General features: G+C 37.8%; 1 protein-coding gene across 3 annotated transcripts in view; it reads right to left on the bottom strand.

The window, feature by feature from the left end:
* The window catches only part of mIF2 (mitochondrial translation initiation factor 2), a 405187-nt gene extending 388957 nt beyond the window's left edge, over positions 1–16230 (bottom strand). For all 3 annotated transcript variants that reach the window (XM_090379811.1, XM_090379813.1, XM_090379812.1), the window contains exons 1-2: positions 16074–16230; positions 3841–4072 (exon numbers count right to left, since the gene is read on the bottom strand). In XM_090379811.1, coding sequence (XP_090235937.1) covers positions 3841–4072; positions 16074–16126 — 285 coding nt within the window. In that variant the 5' untranslated portion in view covers positions 16127–16230. The remainder of the gene's footprint in view (positions 1–3840; positions 4073–16073) is intronic.
* Positions 16231–21244: the final 5014 nt, after the last annotated feature.

Here is a 21244-nt window from a genome sequence, read left to right as displayed (position 1 = left end):
CTGCCTGAACAGTTTCTTGTTGACATGACAGGTGCATAGCTACGTGGGGTTTCTGCCAGATAAGAACCCTGCCATCTGCTCAAAATAACTGGAAATGGAACGTATCAGACCAGGAGACCCATCTCCAATCATCCAAGGTCCAGTGCCGACGTTCTTTCACTGAGTTGAGGCATAGAGTCCTGTGAGTGTTAACAATGGGACTCTGGTGGGTCAGCAACTCCCATAACCTATTGGGGGCTAATGATTGCCTGATGGTCTTGGTGGAGACATTTCTGGCACCTCCCTCATTGAAGTCAGCAGTGATTTGTGCCATTGACGCTCTCCAGTTGGCTGAAACAATGCGAGACAGACGTTGACAGCCATGTTCATCCACTACCTTTCTCCGCCCACAGTGCTGTCCATGATGAGATGTTATTTCAGAAATGGGGTATTCCCAATACACTCTTAATACTGTCGAATGGGGATAGTGCAATTTCTATACCACCTCAACAATAGTGACCCATGCATCGGGCACTCACTATCATCCCTCTTTCAAAGTCAGTTAACTTACGACGCTTATCCATATTGACATCGGATTACCGTCTAAGTGAATGCTAGTGTACCTATATACCTGTCAAGCAATGGGCTCGTCCACTAGGGGGGGGGTGACACCATTGTGTTGCCCAAGAACCCCATGAATTCTGTCCTTTCAGTGTACATTGTATACATACCGTACTGAAACTCATCATCCCCTATTTCCGGGTGGCACCATGTTTCCATAAGCCTATTATATCAGCATTACTTGTCCTAACCGCAGTTCAAATTCACTGATTTTACCAACAACACTTCTGACATTACTGTATAAAAAATTAAGACTTAGTGTTCTTGTACAGTTAACTACCCTAACACACCCCTTGAAGTTATTTAAGATTGTTCCCATGGCATTAGATACCAGCTCATTTGAAACGTTTTTCCCCTCAGAACATCTTGCTAATATGATCGCTTGCGGTAACAAACAAGAACCCTTGAGGTATATGCAAGTGTTACTTTAACCAATATCATCACATAAATGCATATCTATATTACCCTTATCAACCAAAATAGCAGTTTCCCTGAACTTTTAAGGTATCCTCAATGATATTGGCAAAAACCCTTGCACCACAATCGACAGTTGACATGCCATTACTAATTTTGTGTTTAAATGTATCCCATCTCTACAAAACAGATTCCTTCCGCCTACAAATGCATGCCAAGCTGATAAAAATCCCCCCCCCAAAAAAGCCTTGCAGGGTCCTTCAAGTTTAAAGTTAATCCACAAGACTTTCAGCATACTATCATGCAGATTGATGAATTGCAGACAGACATTCTGACCAAACTCACAGCATTTCTTCAGCATGGTTCTATATTTGCCTAACAAATCGTAAGATTGTGTCCACTTAATATCATTAGCCCTCACATGAATAATAATATTCTCTTTACCCCCTTTAAAATCTGACAATCTGTTGGTGTCATCTTTATTTGTTGCTCTCAGCAGACATCCCCCAGTTCTACTCCATCTATCCTTATTACAAAAAAATATTTCCTGTTTCCCCTGACAATGGAGTCTCCTAATAGAAATAGTGCTTTTGAACCAGAGCAGTTTACACTTTGTTATTCTGTTCTGGGGCCTGAATCGAGAATGCATCACTTGATAGGTTACTAGAGTCTTGAGTCCCTGAAGAGCTCCCAGTTACATTATTCTGGAGGGCAAGTACCCGTTTTTTTCACTGACTCAAATTCTTCTAGCAAGGCATGAAATTTTAACTTTATATTGGTACACTATGTACAATGGTAACAAAGAAAATAATTGCCAAGTGAGTTATGATTATCCACTAGGTCTACCTTGGAATACATGCCACTGGTTCGATGAAATCATGATTCAACTAGAAATCGCCATCAGCTATTTCTGTATGAGTCGTGTTCAAAGTGGATCTTATCACAATCATTGTTAAATTTACTGAATATCACAGAATGTAACTTATAAAAAATATTTATATATTATAAAAATTGAATTTACAAACTATTACAGGACATAAAAAAACATATCAAAATAAACGTTAGAATATATGAAATAAATTAATTAAAAGCAATTATCTAACCTCTCTAATTACAATGCCCTCCCTGCACTTAGACGTAGCTCTATGAAAACAAGTCCTCTCACTACGAATTCCAATGATTATATATGGTGCCAGCATAAAAAAAAAAATAAATAAATGCGGCTTGTTCAGATTATTGATGTCCAGATTTTCAATGCTCTACAGTACTTGGATTTCTGGAAAGCCTTTGATACTGTTAGACATAAAGGCTGCTAGGACAGCACATGGAGTTTCATCAATAATATATAGGAATTTTTCTAGCAGGGATAAGGAGTGATTATCCCACTGTATAAGGCACTGGTCAGGCCACATCTTGCATACAGGTGTGGAGTCCTCATTTTAGGAAGAATGTAGAGTTGCTAGAATGAGTACAGAGAAGAGCAACAAGATAGAAAGCCTTAAGTTTCTGCAAATTGCAGCATCTGGAGACTAGGCACCTGTGAGGTGATCTGAAAGAGGTATTTAAGGCTTTGAATGGATTGAGCAAGCTCAATGCTGATGGGATTTTTCCTTTTGCTCAGACCACCCACATGAGATGGCACAAATTCAAATTGAGGAAGGACAGTTGTGCAGAATAGATGCGTGGAAGTTTCCCTTTAGCCAGCAAATGGTTGATGGCTGGAACAAACTTCCATCTGTTGTTGTGGAAATAAATTCAATGAAAAACTAGACAAACTATTAGAGAGAATGAATAGGTGAAACTGGAGGCGTCAATTTTTTTTTTTTTTTTTTTTTTTGGCTGATGCTGTATAAACTTGCTTACTTACATCAGTTGCTAATGCTAATAGCAGCAAATAGCACCTTTATGTAGATAAGGAAGATCCTGGTTTGTTTATTTGTTTGTTGTTTGGTTTTTAGGAGCATTAGCAACTACGGCAATATTGCTCCGGGGATATGCGGTGGTCATTCCCTGACCTTTCCGCATCTTCCGTATTTGGTGGCGACGGGAAGATCCTGGAGACATTATTCCAGAGGAAGAAACAAATACGGATTTGAGATACAGAGGAAGAAACAAATACGGACAAAAACAAATACAAATAATAAAAATGTATTCTTGTCTAGAAATCTGGATGTTTTCAAAACACCAAGCTAAAACATGCTGACGTTTGTACATTAGTGTTTTGGCTCTTGCCGAGAATAACAACAAACTCCTGGCTGAGAATAACCGGCTCGTTATTATATTAATAGGAATCCAAAAATGCTGATCTTGCTTGCTCGCTCTGTGTGTGTGGGGGGGGGATTGTATTTCTTATGTTTTATGAATAAACTAAACTAAAATTCAGTCGTGTGGGGAAAATGTTATTTAAAAATTAATTGATTTTAATAAACCTACATAATGTCCTCCATTAATTTTTTTTTTTTTTTTTTTTGTTAGTTGTTGGCACATCGGCTTCTGTGGCCATAATGCACCTCCCGAAGTTTTTGCATTTTACTCTGATCCAAGCCCGAGGCAGGATTCAAATCCACAACCTTTGGGTTGCCAGGCAGGCACTTTACCTACCTGGCTAGCCTGGTCGGCATCCATTAATTAACAGCCTTACAAACTGTTGAAATTTATTACTGATAAAGTACTTGGGAATATTCTATTTTTTGAAACGTCATACACAAATAGGAACTGGAAAGTTGGTGGAGAAACCTTCATCCTGCAGTGGATTGAAAATGAATGGCTGATGATGATATAAATTTAGAAAATAAAAAATAACACCGTACAAAATATTAGTCTTACCTTTTCTTGCTTTTTCCTTTGTAGAAAAGAATCAATATGAAACAAACTCTTATTATCTCTGCAAACTGAACAAAATTTGTTTTTGGATCGAACCAAGATCCACTTATTTTTATAAATTACAGGATGCCTGGAATACTCAGGAATTTCCCACGTTACCACATAACTCCTTGATTGATGAAAGATGCTAAATGTCAGAAAGTCACACCATTTACCAAGAAATAGAGGAATGACACTGCCAATAAAAACAAAAAAGGATCAAATAAAAAACTGTTAAAATTATATAACTTAATAATATAGCATAAGGAACATTCTAAGTTATAGCAATATTCAAATAGTTGAGCCGAGAACACTTCACTTGTAAAGCGTAGAATCTATTCTTTATTAATATGGTACAAATCATACACTTTGTGGACAGTTTTTCCTGCACTTCTTTACTGTGTACAAAATTAAAAATAGGATGCATTACATATTAATTTTCTTCATTATATTTACTGAAATTATTAATTATAATTTTTAATGTTTATTCTTGAATTTATCTTTAAGATGAAAATAAAAATCATCACATATTCAATTAAGCTGCTTCTTAAAAAGAGCAAATACTAGAGTACTATCGTAAACCACTTACTTGTAATCTTGCTGTCATTGTCAAAAAACATTTCTTATGTATGGTTACAGTTATGTATTCTCTTAATGGTAACCAAATGATACCATTAAGTAAGTATAATTAGTTACTTACTTAATTACTTAAGGATTGGTTGACTGTTATGTTTGTTTGTTATTTGGTTTTTAGGAGCATTAGCAACTAAGGCCATATTGCTCCGGGGATATGCGGTGGTCATTCCCTGACCTTTCCGCATCCTCAGTATGGCGACGGGCTCAAACCCCGGTCTAATCAAGAAGCGTGTGCTATGCACTGCTGCTCCTGCCCACCTGGCTATGGAGGTGCCATTTGATTGGTTGACTAGAATTAAGTAAGATTACACTGGACAACATCAATTTCCTCCCTGAAATAATTTCAACAGATTCTTGTAGGAAATATTTTCAAAAAACTCAGATGTGCTTAAAGAGTTCTCATCACCCTCAGTTTTCAAATATAGTAGATTAATTACCGAAAACAAAGACCTGTAGTTAGTTAATCATCTTTCTCATCTATTTTATCTGTTTTTTTTTTCTAGAACATTCAAGAGCTTTCTACAACATTTGAGAATGTTCCCGAATGTTCTGGAACAGTAGCTCCCAACCTACTCAGATCTGAGGATCCCTACATATATACGAGGGTGGTTCAATAAAGAATCGCCCTTACCTACTTTCACATATCACAGAGTCATGATATTTTGTGTGTAGCATCATACATATAACCACAGGGGCTCACATCTGGTGAGTATGGGCTTGGCACACCCAGGGTCCTGAGCAGGATATCATCGTTCTTCTTCTCTTTCTTGGTGATTCTCTTCTACTTTTGACCCTCCCTCTCTCTCTCTCTCTCTCTCTCTCAGGGTAACTCGGGGAATTTTTTTTTTGGCTGGTGCAGCATAAGCCTTAAGCTTCCTTGCACCATGTAGCTAATAATAAAATAAAATCTCTGTACTAAAGGTGTAAAATTTCAGCCGTGTCTTAATTTGTTTTTCTCTTATAGAGATAAACGTGTGACAAAGTAGCATCATGGCAGTGGCGGATTAAGGTCGGTTGAGGCCCCGGGTGAAGAAGAAAATATTGGGCCCCTTAAAAAAAAGAGAGAGACAGGGAAAATAAAAAATACATGTTAATACGTGTTAACATGTACAGTTATAAATTTGTCCAATGCTCCTTTCTGTTGGTTGGCAACTTGCTCGCGTCTTTTTTTTAATTTGCCTTTTTTCAGCCCCTGATAGATGTCATTTCATTTTTCTAGCTACCATTGGTAGCCTACCAATGAAAAGAAAAATATAAAATTGAATAGTTTGAATGATTAGAATACTAGAGAAGAGATTTTTCATTATAGTACAATAAATTAATGATTAATTCAAAAATTATTCATAAACTACGAAAATCCAGGCACTGATGTAACAACAGGAATTAATTTTATCTTAATATAATTTCAACAATATACGATATATGCGTGTTTGCGTATATCGTAAGTCTGCACTGCAGGAGAACCTTTGTAAGTACAAAGTAGGAAATACGATTCTATTGCTCCGATCAATGGTAGCGCAGCTGCGCAAGGCCTATGCAGCGTAGTATGTGTATAGTATGCAGGGCAGTAATGAAATAATGAAAATAAGCGAATATAAACATACTATCAGGTTTTACCACAGATTGTAAACTCGTATGTAATTAAAATTGCACATATGAAACCAAACTTGGTGTCATTAGAAAAAAGTGTAAAGTTGGGGTTTTGCAGGGCCCTTCAGAAGTCGAGGCCCAGGGCGCGCGCCTGGTGCGCCCGCCGTTAAATCCGTCTCTGCATCATGGACAAGGTTGAAGCCAGAGCTGTAATCCAGTATCTGTTCTTGAAGGGGGAATCTCCTAAAGAAATCCACGAGGAGATTACTGCTGTGTATAAGGATGAAGCCCCCATCCTATGGCATTGTGAAGCACTGGTACAGATAGTTTAGGTGTGGTTGGACATCGGTAGAATCTGAGCCCATTCCAGGTCGTATCCATTCAGCCATTGATGACAGCATGATCAGAAAAGTGGAGTCGTTAATCACGGAAGATCACCGGATATCTGTGCGTGAATTGTCTCAGGAGTAAAGATTAGTGTGAGCTCTGTTGAAACAATTCTTCATGACCAACTCCATTTACAGAAATTGAGTGCAAGATGGATTCCCTGATTATTGACTGGTTTCCAGAAGGCTGATTGACAACAGAAATCACAAGAGTTGTTAGCCCTGTGCCAAAAAAATGAGGAAGACTTTCTCTAGTCTAATCACTCAGGATGAAAGTTGGATACACCTTTCGATCCTGAAAGTAAAAAGCAGTCCATGGAATGCCGACATCATGGTTCCCCCCCCCCACAAGAAGGTAAGGGTCCAAGCGTCAGCAGGAAAGGCCTTGCTGACAATTTTTTGGGATGAGAAAGGTGTAATAATGACTGATCACCTGCCGAAAAGTAGAACAATTACAGGTACCTATTATGCCAACTTAATCACAAAATTACGGGAGAAAATCAAAACATGTAGGCATGGCATGCTGTCCAAAGGTGTGAGAATGCTTCAAGACAATGCCCCAGTTCACACTTCTGAAATTGCAACAACACAAGCGGCCACTTGTGGATATGAAATACTGCCCCATCCAGCCTACTCACCCGATCTTGCACCATCGGACTTGTTGGTTTCTTCCCTCCAATCATTTCTTCGGGGGTCCCACTTCCCTGATGACGAGACACTCATTTCTGCAACAGAGTCATGGTTCAAAGACCAACCTCACCACTTCAACAAAAATGGTATCCGTAACCTCATCCATTGATGGGGAAAATGTGTAAATCTGTACAGTGGCTATGTAAAGGACTAAAACCTGTGCCAAGAATCAACAGGCTAGCACCTCTGCAGCTAGGTCAAGGCGATTCTTTATTGAACCACCGTCGTGTATATATAAAAGCAAATATCACTTGATACCCTTCGGAGCGTTTTGCAGTCTGCAAACCCTCAGGGGTGGGTTCCGCAGACCTCAGTTTGGGAAACACTGTTCTAGAATATTGTGACATGCAGAAGAAAGGTCGGGAAGTTTCCTGAAGGTTCTAAAACTTTTGATGGAGTTCTCTAGAAACATTGCGAGTCTTCTAGAAGCTTCTCTAGCGATATATATATATATATGAGTGGGTTCCACACCAAGCAAGCATTTTCATATTTCAAAAAGTGTAAGTGTTTCAGAGAGAAAATGGTAAATAACATGAACTAGCGTTTTAATGAATTAGTGTTTGTAAACAAGTCTTGTGTGCATAAGAGTAAATCATGAACTGTTTTTTTTAAATTAGAAATAAAAATCTACAATTTCTTAATTGTGTTCTTATGTGCACGTATCTGAACAATATAAGAAATATGTTGCGTTCTTGCCGAAACAAGCCTGATAGCTTTTGCTACATTTGCAGAGAAGTGGCATTAAAATCGCAGCTGAAGTCATTGTCACAACTTGTGAGAAGAGCCGATGAAATACATTTTGGATGTAAGGTTGGATCAAGATAAAGTATGGCTCTAAAGATTTCCTATAGATCATATTCAAGGAAATTAACTGGCTGGCTTAGAGGTACTCATAAATCAATGCCTTTTGCTGTTCTGGTGATATGGTGGGAAACACCATAGATCCACATAAATGATTGCCACTATTGCATGACCAATAGTTTTGGTTTTTCTGGGAAATCCAAGCATAAATTAGAGTATCTCAACATACCGTCTACTCTAAGGCCAGTTCCTCACGATGATACAATGTCAGTGCCAAAGCCACCAGAAAATTATGAACTTGACTCTGATCTCAGGCAGAATTAAATGTTTGTTCAGAGATTTGGACCTCCCAAAAACCAAGATTCAATTACTAGGATCACAGCTTCAGCAGTGAAATGTTCTTGAAAAGAGTATCAAGGTGTCTTTTTACAGGAAGAAGCAATCTAACATAACAACCTATTACTCCATGGATCGTGCTTTGTTTTATTGTAACAATGTCCAGGAATTAACGAAACAGTTACATCTGGAGCACGTCCCCTAGCAGTGGAAACTTTCCATTGATTCATTCAAGATCAGTATGAAAGCAGTTTTACTCCAAATTAGAAATAAGTATCCATCTATACCTTTGGTCCATGCAGTTTACTGAATAAAACGTACAAGAACCTACAGGTTCTTTTGCAAAAAATATGCTATCAAGAATACAAATGGGATATCTGTGCCAACCTAAAAGTGGTAACTTTGCCAAACGGGTTGCAAAGTGGATACACTAAATACTGCTGTTTTTTATGTGAGTGGGACAGCCACGCAAAGGATTGCCACTACAGGTTAAAAAAAATGGCCAGATCATTCAGAAACTACACCAAGCCAGAAAAACGTATCACATCCTCCTTTGGTGGATAAGTCAAAAATCTATTTACCTTCATTTCACATCAAGCTAGGTTTGATAAAAATATGCAGAAATGAAGCTAAAGTAACTACAGAAGTACCTACTTACACTTTTCACCCGAAGACAAGGAGCAGAGTCGTCCTGAAAGATGCAGTTACTTGGGAGGTTGAAATGGTCTCTAATGGTTGGCAGCAATTTGCCTTTCAATACAGCCAGGTTTCCATTGGCATTTACAGAACCATTTATAAACTGCAGGTGATACGAAATGCACCCCCCCCCCATAGCATTTGGCTGGTAGGGAATTTCACTGTAGACACCATACAGTCTGGATGATATTCTTCACCACGTCTACGGCAAATCTTTTGTCTCCCATCAGAGCCATGCAGGTTGAATTTCTTTTCATCCGAGAAAATAACTGACTTCCACTGCTCGGGGGAGGGGGTCCATTTGACATGCTCTTTACACCAAATTAATTGGGCCTTTTTCATTTTTTGTGTGAGGAGGGGGCTCCTTCTTAGAACGATGGGCTACAAATCCATTTTTGAAGAGGCATCTTCTGACTGTTACTGCACTTTCTACCACTCCTGTATGTTCTTCCCATTCTCTTTTCAGCTCAGATGAAGAAGCTTTACGGTTTTTAAGGCATAAGCGCTTCAAAACACGGTCCTGTTTGGCATAGACTCGTTTGTGCCAGGTTACTTTTTTCCTATCAGCAGAACCAGTATTCTTGAGTTAGGCAAGAAATCTACTCACTATCGACTGATTACAAGACACCCTAGAAGCAATATGACAGGAAGAACATCCTTCCTCATGTAAAGCAACAATAGCACTCTCTTCATGGCATCAACTGCACATAACTCGCCATCCTGACACAAGTAAGGAATGACTGCAACTCTTGCAGAGCGTGCTTATATAGCTGAAAGTAATAGCTGATGCAATATTATGTCATCACCTACACATGTCAATCTTACCTGATGCAATCTGTAAGCAATATTGCCATATACTTACATTATTCGGATGACAATTATAATTTTAGGGGGTAACGCACTTTCTTTGAACACCAGTGTAATTTGCATTCATTGACTTCATTAGAGTCCATGCCTGACCTCATTTTTATCATTATTACTCTCTCCACAGCCAAGAAGGTTGTCTAAAATTGCTCCGACACTACTGTGCCAGTTTAATATCTCACTTCCTCCTGTCCCTTTAGAATAGGTAATATCTCCTGCAAGAACTCTGAATTTCCTATGGAGATTTTGTATATGATTTCCCCATGCACCCTGATACCCAGTAGTTTTAACCAACTCTCTCCAAATCTTTAACTTCCTATTCACAACCAGATGAACTATGTCATAAATCTAGTTTCCTGCCTGAGTTCAGATAGTTCATCAAGATTACCCATATTCTTTTGAAACTAGAATTTCTTTCTGGCCTTATTCACATCATTCTAAAGCTAGTCAACTCATCAGTCCATCACTTAACTGGAACCCACTTGATTTGAGTAGTGAATTTACCAGATCTTCCCTATTCATATTCACTAGTTGCTTCCGATATTCTGCCCAACCTTGTTCAAATTTCACCATCGAATCATTCTAATTAGCATATTTTATGACAAAGCGATATAACTGTTCTGCATGACTGGCTTGTCTCTGCCAATGATTCCTATGTCAAAGCAAATTGCTCAATGCTCACAACCTACCTACTCTGCTTTGATGGCCCACTTAGATATCATGTTCAGTCCCAAAGAGTTTGACAAGTCACATCAATATTAGAGGCCCCATTAACAGTCCAGAAATTATGTTCTTGTCAAGGTTGGTTATGGACCATTAGGTCTTAGGCCATTATCAACTCATCCATCAGTCAGTCTTTAATGTCAGTAATCCACTGTACTACAATTCACTTTTTGCATTTGGGTCGATATTTTTATAAGAAAAACTGGTATTTATGGAAATCTAGTATTTATATGCTGGGTTACCCCACATAATTCATGTAGGACTCAATGCTAGTATCATACTTGCAATAGAGTGAGTAAATAGAAGGATCCTTTATCACACTCAACATTTACACATACTGAATGTGAAGTGCCCAGTGAATATGAACTGAAATAATCACCATAAAAATAAGGATTGCAGCCCTTAAATTATTGTAATTTTCACAAACTATCATAACTGAAAGTGGAAACCTAACCAGCTTAACCTTTCATCATATAGGGCACTTGAACACATGCAACATCCATTTGCTCTCTGTTGCAGTTTACTCATAATTTGTCAGCAACTGACCACAACCTTTTTGCATTAATCTGTAGTTCACAATACTTTTATGAGGATCCACTTAATGAGCTAGAGGACACTGACAGGTCCAAATTTTTCCATTCTCTCTTTTATTAACTTAAGCTATATAATATCGGTGTAGATACACCATAGTTTACCCATAAATTTAAACTGTGCATGTAGTGTAAAAGGCATTGTTTTAATTGCATCTCATATTGTGGCTGCCTTCACGAGATCCCAGGTATTGCATTACTTTGAATAAGTAATGCTTCTCTAGTAGGAAGACTACTGTTATTTATTCTCAGTGGATACTACCATTCAGATAGCACCATTTCAAAGCTGTTGGCCTATCATCGGTGGGTGGCCAGGTACCCTGGTAAGGCAACATGCCATCACAGTTGCAAAATGATTCCACAATATGAGAGATGCCAAATGGTGTACAGATAATGTATTTAAAGGTGAAATGCACAAGGCATAATTATATATGGGTTTTAAGTAATTAACTATATAATGTCAGTGTAGATACACCATAGTTTACCCACAAATTTAAACTACGTACGTAGTGTAAAAGGCATTGTGCCTTGTGTATTTCATCTTTAAATACATTATCTGTACACCATTTGGCATCTCTCATATTATTGAATCACTTTGCAACTGTGATGGCATGTTGCATTACCAGGGTACCTGCCCACCCACCGATGATAGGCCAACAGCTTTGAAACGGTGCCGTCTGGGTGGTGGTATCCACTGAGAATAAATAACAGTAGTCTTCTCTACTAGAGAAGCGTTGCTTATTCAAAGTCATGCAATACCTGGTATCTCGTTGTGAAGGCAGCCACAATATGAGATACAATTAAAACAATGCCTTTTACACTACATATGTAGTTTAAATTTATGGGTAAACTATGGTGTATCTTCACTGATATTATATAGTTAATTACTTAAAACCCATATATAATTATGAGTTGTGCATTTCATCTTTAAAAAAATTTATTAACTTTAGTACACAAACATATTCAAGGCAGTTTTTTGTACCTTACTGAATGATTTGCCAATTCCTGATGCAGCAATTTTGGGCAGTTTTTTGTATGAATTAGTGATGTACAAAATGTATGTCTATGCATAGCACAAAAGCTGCATATTGCTTCCTCACTTTTGCACATCCTACCCCTATGTCCAAAGCCCTGACAATTATAACAAATTGTCACTAGGACAAAACTCTTTAAAGTGATGAAGCTTTGTTCCAATGAATATTGTAGTGATTGCAGTCAGCCTCTTTACACTTCTAGTCCCCAATTAACTCCCAACCTTACTTTATTTTTACTTGAGAACCTAATGCTTACGATTATTTCTTACATTATTTCTGCATCCTGGAGTTGGCCCTCTTTACTCCCACCTCTATATTATAAAGCACTATTTTGAGAAGTGGGCATTTTAGTCTTGAGAAGTTAACATCCAACCTTCACCATTTTGTTATTGATCTTAAATCGATTCCAATTCTTTCCCAGTTTCTGTCTTAATCACAAAGCCCCTGTCCAATATTTTCCAGAGCCTTTTACTCTAACCCCCTTCAATCAGTCACTCATCTCTCTTCTAATGGCCACCTGCACATCATCAATAGTTTCTGAAGAAGAGTCCATTCTGGCCTTGACCCTCTTCCACTACCACTGTCAATTCCCTCAAATTGCCCATAGTGAGATTTCTATCCTAGCTCTAGAGGAGATGCCATTAGCCTTGCTCGACTTTACTGTAAAGCCCTCCCTTTTGAGCTTATCTGTCTAGATGCTCTCCGTAACCATTAATTACATCTTGCAAAAATGTCACTTTTTCTTTTAATTTCTTGTTATTAACCCATAATTGAATTATGGGTTTACAACAAGAAATCATATATCACATCTATAGCCTTATGATTTATGCCATTTTCCTTAGCAAAAAAGAAATTTCTTCTATGTCACAACACAGTTCTGTTAATAATGAGGGTAAATTTTTAAATTTCAGGCTATTATGTAAAGCAACCAGCTGCCATGAATGGCAGCTACACTCCAGAACTTCTCAACTGTCAATACCTATTTTTCTACCTTAAAACTACAATCTTCAAGAATGTGCTCCCCTCCCAGTTGTAAAATTTTAACTTCAATACATGGACACCCTACTCTAGAGTGGGCCTGATACAACCCGAACAGTTGCAAACCACTAAATAGCTTGTAAAGATACACAGTGTGTTGATATATAATACAATTGAGGTAAATTGCATATGGTGGAGGACAGACCACACTTCAAAGATGTAAGTTTATAAGGTGACCAGATTTTAAAAAAATAAAGCACAGGACACACACACCTTCCAAACTAGCAATACATAGCACCATCTGTGATGTCTATCACAGATGTTATGTATTGCTGCTACCATAGGTTACAAAGTTGTGTAATGGTAAATAAGTAAATGGTAAATAAGATGGTAAATAAGTAAACATTATTTTATTGTGATTGTTTTATTTAAATACTCTTAATCAAAAACTATTCATATACTCCATCTTACTTTATAAAATTCATGTGTAACAATTATCTTTAAGCCAATACAAGTGTGTGTGTGTGTTTATTTTCACAGGTCAATTTGCATGTCATGTGGGCTAGAAAACCCAAAAAAACTTGTGGGGAAAAAACCCCTACTACCTTCACCTGAGACCAGCTAACTACATCTCCAAGTAAAGAGGCCTTAAGAAATTTTTCAGACAGACAGTCCAGTCTGTCTATACTTCACTGTAACCACTGTCATAGGCCCTAGGTCCACTCTGGGCCACTTAGCTACAATGATGGGACTTGAATCCAGACTTCTCCAAACATGTCCTCCTTGAAGGTTATTCAGCATGATACATTGTCATCTGCCAGTAATTTTGGTTCAATTCCCACCGAATGGAAGAATTTCTAAAGTCTTCTTCAAATGATGCTGTACTTAGCTATTCTTAGGCAGAGAAAGTAGTCCCCAATAAGTTTTTCCAGTTTTCTCAGCCTGCACAACACACAAATCAGCCCGTAAACACAAGCTTTTACAGACATAATACATTATAAGCATACACCTGGAGCCTGCTTCATTTCTCCAAACAAGTTTACTGGCAACTCTAGTATGGTGTTTTTGCCAAGCATTCATTTTTGACCCAGACAGTCCAGTATTTGAGTTTTCTATGCAGTAAACAAATTGGGAAAATTTTCTAATTAAGTTTTATTATAATTCAATAATTTTTATTGTTAATTTAATTTATCTCAGTTTTTCATTATCCCTGTTTTTCTTCAGTTTTAATAAATTTTGCAACCATTCTTGCTGTTTACGTGGAACTGTATTCTTTAATTTGGCTGAACTTTAGCAGTGTTCTCCCCCAAAAATTTTGCCAGCTGGGTAGCATATGAAGTAGCCGAGTGGAGAAGTGTAATACTTCACAATATTATAAAATTTTCTATTATTTATAAATGTGACTTAAGCGAGCCAAGGGGTACACTATTCCAAATTTTACCCTTTAATTTTTATCATTCTCACATAGCCAGAATAACAGTTTAAACTGTCTAAATGAAATTAATTTCTACAAACAGAGGTACAGAACCGTTTCTGTGGTAAATCTATACAATGTAATTTTGTGTGCATTTTCTTTTTTTTACATTTTTCAACTATTTAAATATGAAAATGTTTATTCTTAAAAAAAAATGATAAAAGCTGCATACCCAAATTTAAATTATTCTTTAATTAGTTGCAATTATTCTCAATAAATTGTCAATTTGAATTCTGATTTAATTTATTTGTATAGTAGAGAAACTATCCGGCAAGCCTTTGAATAGAAGAGATGCACGAAACTGGAAATTGCATATAAACGAAACCAGAAACTACAGAAAGTCACCTGGCAATGGCACACCTCACTCAAAAATTAGATGTCTAATCACTCTAATTCATGGCCAACATGATCAGAGATAGTAACAAAACTACTGAACCAGCAAGTCCACCACCGCTTGTAGGCTCAACAGCTGATTTTGTATATTGTTAACGATCACATGGGGACATTCTGGCAAGGGTGCCCACAATTTACAGTTTCACCACTGGTCAGAGGGGCATTTACAACTTCACTGTAAATGTTTTATTGAAACTTGTGCTAATGTTACATTAATTATTGGATTACTCAACAGCCATGCATATATATATATTTTTTTTTTTTGGCTAAAATCTATTATTTGGGTACCACTTGTCTCCATGCAGTGGTCACAGAACAGAGTGATTGTACGGTCGAGTTCTGCGATTGGGTAATTACTCTGAATGCGTTTTGTTTCTGATTGTTTTATGCTGTCCAGAAGAGGTGTGTTTAGCTTAGGTAGGGTGTTTATCAGGGGCAGACCAAAGTATTTCAGTGCACCGGGTAGAAAGATTTTTCAACACCCTTTTACTAAGGATATATATATTTTTTTTTTTTTTTTTTTTTTTCGTGATTTGTAAAATTTGGTACCCCTTAAAGAATGGCGCCCAGGGCAAGGGCCCTGGTGTTTAATCCCCACTTGCCGCTGTTTAAAAATCGGAAAACGAGTTCCAGATTTTTAAACAGCGGCAAGTGGGGGTTAAACAACCTAAGCATATCAACTTAGGGCAGGGAGGCGGGCGAAAAGGTGAGTGGGGCCTGCCAATCACTGACTTCTTCCCGACTTTTAGTCGAAGTATGGGGAGGTAACCAAGATTGAATTTTTACCTTTTTTTTTTTTTTACTTCGTAGACGCATACGACCTGGATTTCGCAAAACACGAATGCATACCTCCGTCTAGTGTACCGTACCGTTACCCAACGACCTCAGCCAGTAGAAACATACACTCGACTCGACACAGTTCATTTCATATGAGAATAAGACATTTCTTTATATTGATGTTACTGAGCCAAGAACGAGGAAACCGAATTACAACAAGCCTACTTACGGAGAAATCTTATGAAAGCGAAAAGTTACTCCTTTCCAGCTGGACATCGCCATGATAATTTTTTACCCCGTCTTACATTTTACGTCTTTGAATAACTGCGCGAATCTTCACGCCAGAAAACGCCAGATGTCGTCCGGACATAATCTGGATCACAGAGTAGTAAGATAGTAAGAATTACTACTCTGTGATCTGGGTTACAAAGAATACTGTACTCTGAAATAATGTAACCTTTTGCCAGCAAATACCATTGGTCAAAGCATATAAAATGAGATGACCGTTGTGCCACAGATAATACTAATCTGTGCGTTGTGCCTACCCTGTATCACAAATGTCACTAACACAGACTAGTAGCATATACTGTACACTACTTTGTAGTCACAGAGTAGTAGGATTACTCTATGTTTGTAGTCACTACCACACAGAGGTTACTACTCTGCGGTCACTACTAAAATCCTAAATTACTAATAATCAGATGCGTAATTAGTGTCACAGATATTACTCCTCTGTGACTAGTGCATACGAATGTTGCCCTAGACCCTAGCAGCCATTCTTCGCCTGAAATTTACTTTATGGTACTTATCCATAAATCTTTGCGACAAGGAGCGAAGGGCTGGCCTAGCCCTGCCCACTGGTTACCAGTGATTGAGCAATTTGTTCCTAATTTAAAACCAGCCTTTTGTGGTTGCTAAATCGTTTCTCTGTTTTTCACCAGCGCCATAGGGAGAAATAGTTTCGCCCCCCCCCACCTTTGGCACTGGCTTAAAATCGGAAAACGACGTTAGTTTCCCGAATCGCCGTCCTCCTTACATCGGGTGGAAAAGCTCTGAGTTCGAGATTTTTATGGACCTTTTTCACAACGTTGCTGAGTTAATCGGTCTCAGGCGAGGATGGTGTGGTTTTTTTTTTTTCCCGGAAACTCGGTTTTTCTTCCGGCAAACAGAAAATCGATCTCAAAACAAACCAATTTTTGCAGATAACATACATGGAACACCGAGATGTATTGCTAAAAAAAATATTATCCGAACGCTCGTCGTAAAAAAAATAGTACCGGAACGCTCGTTCTCCAGAAGACTATATTATAACGCCAAATGGACTGTACCACACAGTAGTAAGATTAGTCTGTAGACTGTACAGTTACTGAATCAGACTTCAGATTCACGGTTCGTAGAACAACCAGTTCCAGCGTTCAGCTCATGGCGAATCAAAATGCAGCGTTCGCATTTTGATTCGCTATGAGCTGAAATCATAGTATATCTCATTCATTGGATCTCTTTATCTAACACATTGTACTTTAGTAAGAAACGTTCGAGTTTCATTGCGAAATTTATATTTTTGTTTTTAACGAAATTTTTAAAGAAATCTATTAATTTTAAAGATTTCTATGAATATATATATTTTTAGTAGCAATGGGTAAAATAGATATTTCTCCCTCCACTTTGATCATGCCATTGTTTCGTAACATTAGGTGTATACATTTAACGAGATTCTATTATGACATTTAGAAAAAAGTACCGGAAACGTCGTTTCGGCACGAATACGCCACTGATGGAACAATATGGTCTTAGTCGCTAATGTTCCTAAAACCCTACTACTACAATATTCGGAAGGGTAATACAGCAATTTCGTCAGAAATCTCTGCAAAAGATCAATAGAATCAAAGATGTTAACAGGAGAATAGATGTTCCACAGTTGTGGTTTTTATAAGAAAAAAGTGACACATAAGACACACACATCCACCAACTGAAATCAGTGGTCATGCCTTGCATGGTGCAACCAACACTGAAAAGAACTCTATGGTCCATAGAGCAGTGCAAATTGGTTCTTTGTAGTGACAATAATGACCAACCTCAATACACACTATTACTGAAGCACTGGAAATTGGTTCTATGGAGTGACGAATCTTACTACACATTATTCCGATCAGATGGAAGGATGAATGCCTTCTGCCAGAGTACATTATGCCAACAGTGAAGTTTTTGTTGCTGTTTCTCATGATATGGCCTTGAACGTTTAGTGGTTGTGTGAAGACCTGTGAACACCGACACTTACACTTTATAGTATAGGAAACAAGGTCTGGTTCCTGCAAAGTTCATCACTCATGGTCTAAAGATGGGGTTCGGCAAGAATCCTTGAAACGTTACAAATTAGTGTAGTATTGTGCGTGTATTATACACTCAGTGATCACTGAATCATGACCCATCATGAATGATGCCCATTGTCCAGGCAAGTGACCGTGGTTGCTTAATATGGGACATGTTTTACTGGCAAGAACTAGGACGCCTGGTGCGTGTCGAACACCGTTTCACTGCTGAGGTCTAAAAATTAAATAAATATTACGACTATTATATTAGAGTCACCTGGAAAGTAACTACATATCGCTCACTGGCTACAATAGTGGCATAACCCCAGGGGCTCACATCTGGTGAGTATGGGCTTGGCACACCCAGGGTCCTGAGCTGGATATCATCATTCTTCTCTTTCTTGGTGATTCCCTTTTGACTCTCTCTTAGGGTAACTCGGGAATTTTTTTTTTTTTTTTTTTTTGGCTGGTGCAGCATAAGCCTCAGGCTTCCTTGAACCATAAAGCTAATAATAATAAAAACTCAAAAATCGTAATTCTGATTCACAGTTACCCTCGTTTTGCGTATGACCTACAGCAAGAAATTTGCATTGCATTACACTCCAAAATTGGCACAACTCAAAAAAGGATCACAATGAGTAAAATTTGCTTTTAAAATTAGTTTGTTTACAATTGAAGAAATTATGTGATTGTTGAAATATATTGTGATTCATTTCGTCATACCCGGTGGTACTCAAAATTAGGCTGGTTTGATCAACGTTCCCTTATGGGTAACCAGAATACTCGAAAAATAACCCCTCCCCTTTTGAGTAGTGCCACTATTGCGCCAACAAACACTCAAAATTTGTAACTTGAGTCTCCTAAAGATGGAAGGTAATTAGGATGAAGAACAAAAAAAAAAAAAAAAACATTACACAAGCGCTTTATTTATATTTATAAACTCAGTAACATGTATGAACTACATTTTAATCTTTGGGAACATAATTGCGGTAAAGCATAAATAAAAACAAGAAGTTAGTACGTAATTATTGGTGTACAAACAAGCAAAATGGAAGAATTTAAGTAATTCTTAGAAAAATTTATTCCTTCCATAAATTAACTTTTAGACTTTTATAAAAGCCTGCATGACATTTGGGAATTGTGTTATTTGTTCTCCATTGTTCAACAAACAATGGAGCTCACTGTGCTTCTTTTTCGAATCGGAATGGAACTCTTGTAGCCTTTTTTCAATTCGAAATCTACAAATGTCTCTAAAGGTTTTCTTGTTTTACTAGCTTTAACATTAACTAATTTATACTCATCTTGTTTGTATGATGTTTTATATAATAAAAAGAGTCCAAATCTGCTTTTCTGCTTTAAAGCTAGCACTTCATCAATACTTTCATTAAATTTCATAGAAGTGCGTCGGGCGAAATCTTTCAGGTCGTAAAAATTGCATGACTCGTCTCTGTCACCTTGAAAGGGTTTCCTGTCTTTCTGGCAGTTCTAGCTAATGTAACATATTGTGATGGGAAGAATACAGGACCAGACTAATCGTGTTAATTAATATTTTTTAATTAACACGATTAGTTAATTAATTAATATTTTTCTATAATAATGAGTTTTACAGTTACCCTCGTTTTGCGTATGACCTACAACAAGAAATTTCATTGCATTACACTCCAAAACTGGCACAACTCAAAAAAGGATCACTATTGCATACAGACCACAAAGTTGGGGCACACTGCAGAAGTGCCACTGTTGACGCTTCTCGATTCAGTAAAATTTCTGACGGCATAACGACACTTGTGTCACCTAGCGAGATAATATTGATCTCACACTGTACTGTTATTGCATAAATGTAGAGTCCGCTGTCCCAACCTCATCAGTTGTATTACATCAAAAATTAAAAATTTTGAATTGTGCCACTATTTCAGCTAGTGAGCGAATGTAATTGTATTGTGTTTGTAAATTGCGTGTGTTCTCTGATCTATTTGCTTGCTTTGCTGGACGAAAACTTTTTCGTCCAGCAAAGCAAGTTTTTCCATGTAATAAACCTTGTTATCTACGTCTGAGACGGACTAACTCAGCGATGGAGCGAAAAAAAAAGCCCATAAAAGTTCCACGCGTCATCGACAGGATTTGAACCCAGGCCTTTTCCACCCGGTTTGGGGAGGACGGTAACAATACCACTATGCTACTGCGCAGACACTCTGGTGAGGTCTCATCTTCTGCTCACACACACTTGTTAAAGGCGCTCCCAGAACCGAACTTAACTCAACCGCGCTTATTTACTCTATTTTATTCAATCACTCTCACTTGATCCTTAGCCGTGCTTCCCCATCTGACAAGTCAGGTATAGGCGAGCGCGTTACTGCCGCAGCCTCGAGAAGGCGAATCTCTACTATCTAACTCGAATTCACTTATCTCACATTTTAACATTTAAAATTTCATTAGTATGATTCTCAAGCATTTCACATAAACTCCAACTCTTCAACACAATTATAAACAAAACTTGTAAATATAAAACAATTTTTTTTACTATACAAAACTCTAATCTTCAAAATATCAATAAATTCAACTCTAAAAAGAACACAACTCAATTCCAAGGACTCTAAACTTAAGAAATATTATCTACATATGTGCAAATACAGGGTATCTCCAAAATACAAGGCGTAACTTCAGGAATGAATTCCTCATATGTATACAACAAAAATATTTTATATCAAAATAGTTCCGGAAATGTTTGGTTCCCGAGTTATTAACCGGAATGTTTTATCTCCCGCAGGTGATTTCCTTCATCACAAGGTACTGACAGAATCTGGTAGTTTTCCATTTCGACCATGTACTCAAATCAGGAGCAAGCGGATATGCACTTTATGTACGGTTTGGCGTACGGCAATGCTCTGGAGGCTGGTCGTTTGTACCACGAAAGGTTTCCAGAACGAAGATGTCCAGACGGAAAAAAGTTTGAAGGTACCCATTTCCGCCTTTGTGAACATGGGACCTTTACACCTCGTGCTCCTGGTCGGTGGATAGGTAGAGGTGGACCAACTGCCTGGTCTCCACGCTTACCTGATTTAAACCCACTATATTTCTTCTTGTGTGGCCA

The sequence above is a fragment of the Mastigoproctus giganteus genome, chromosome 8 (genome assembly GCF_048544385.1).
Source record: "Mastigoproctus giganteus isolate SK-2022 chromosome 8, ASM4854438v1, whole genome shotgun sequence".
Taxonomy (NCBI): domain Eukaryota; kingdom Metazoa; phylum Arthropoda; class Arachnida; order Uropygi; family Thelyphonidae; genus Mastigoproctus; species Mastigoproctus giganteus.
Note: the sequence above shows the minus strand (reverse complement) of the source record. Positions and strands in the feature narration are given on the sequence as shown.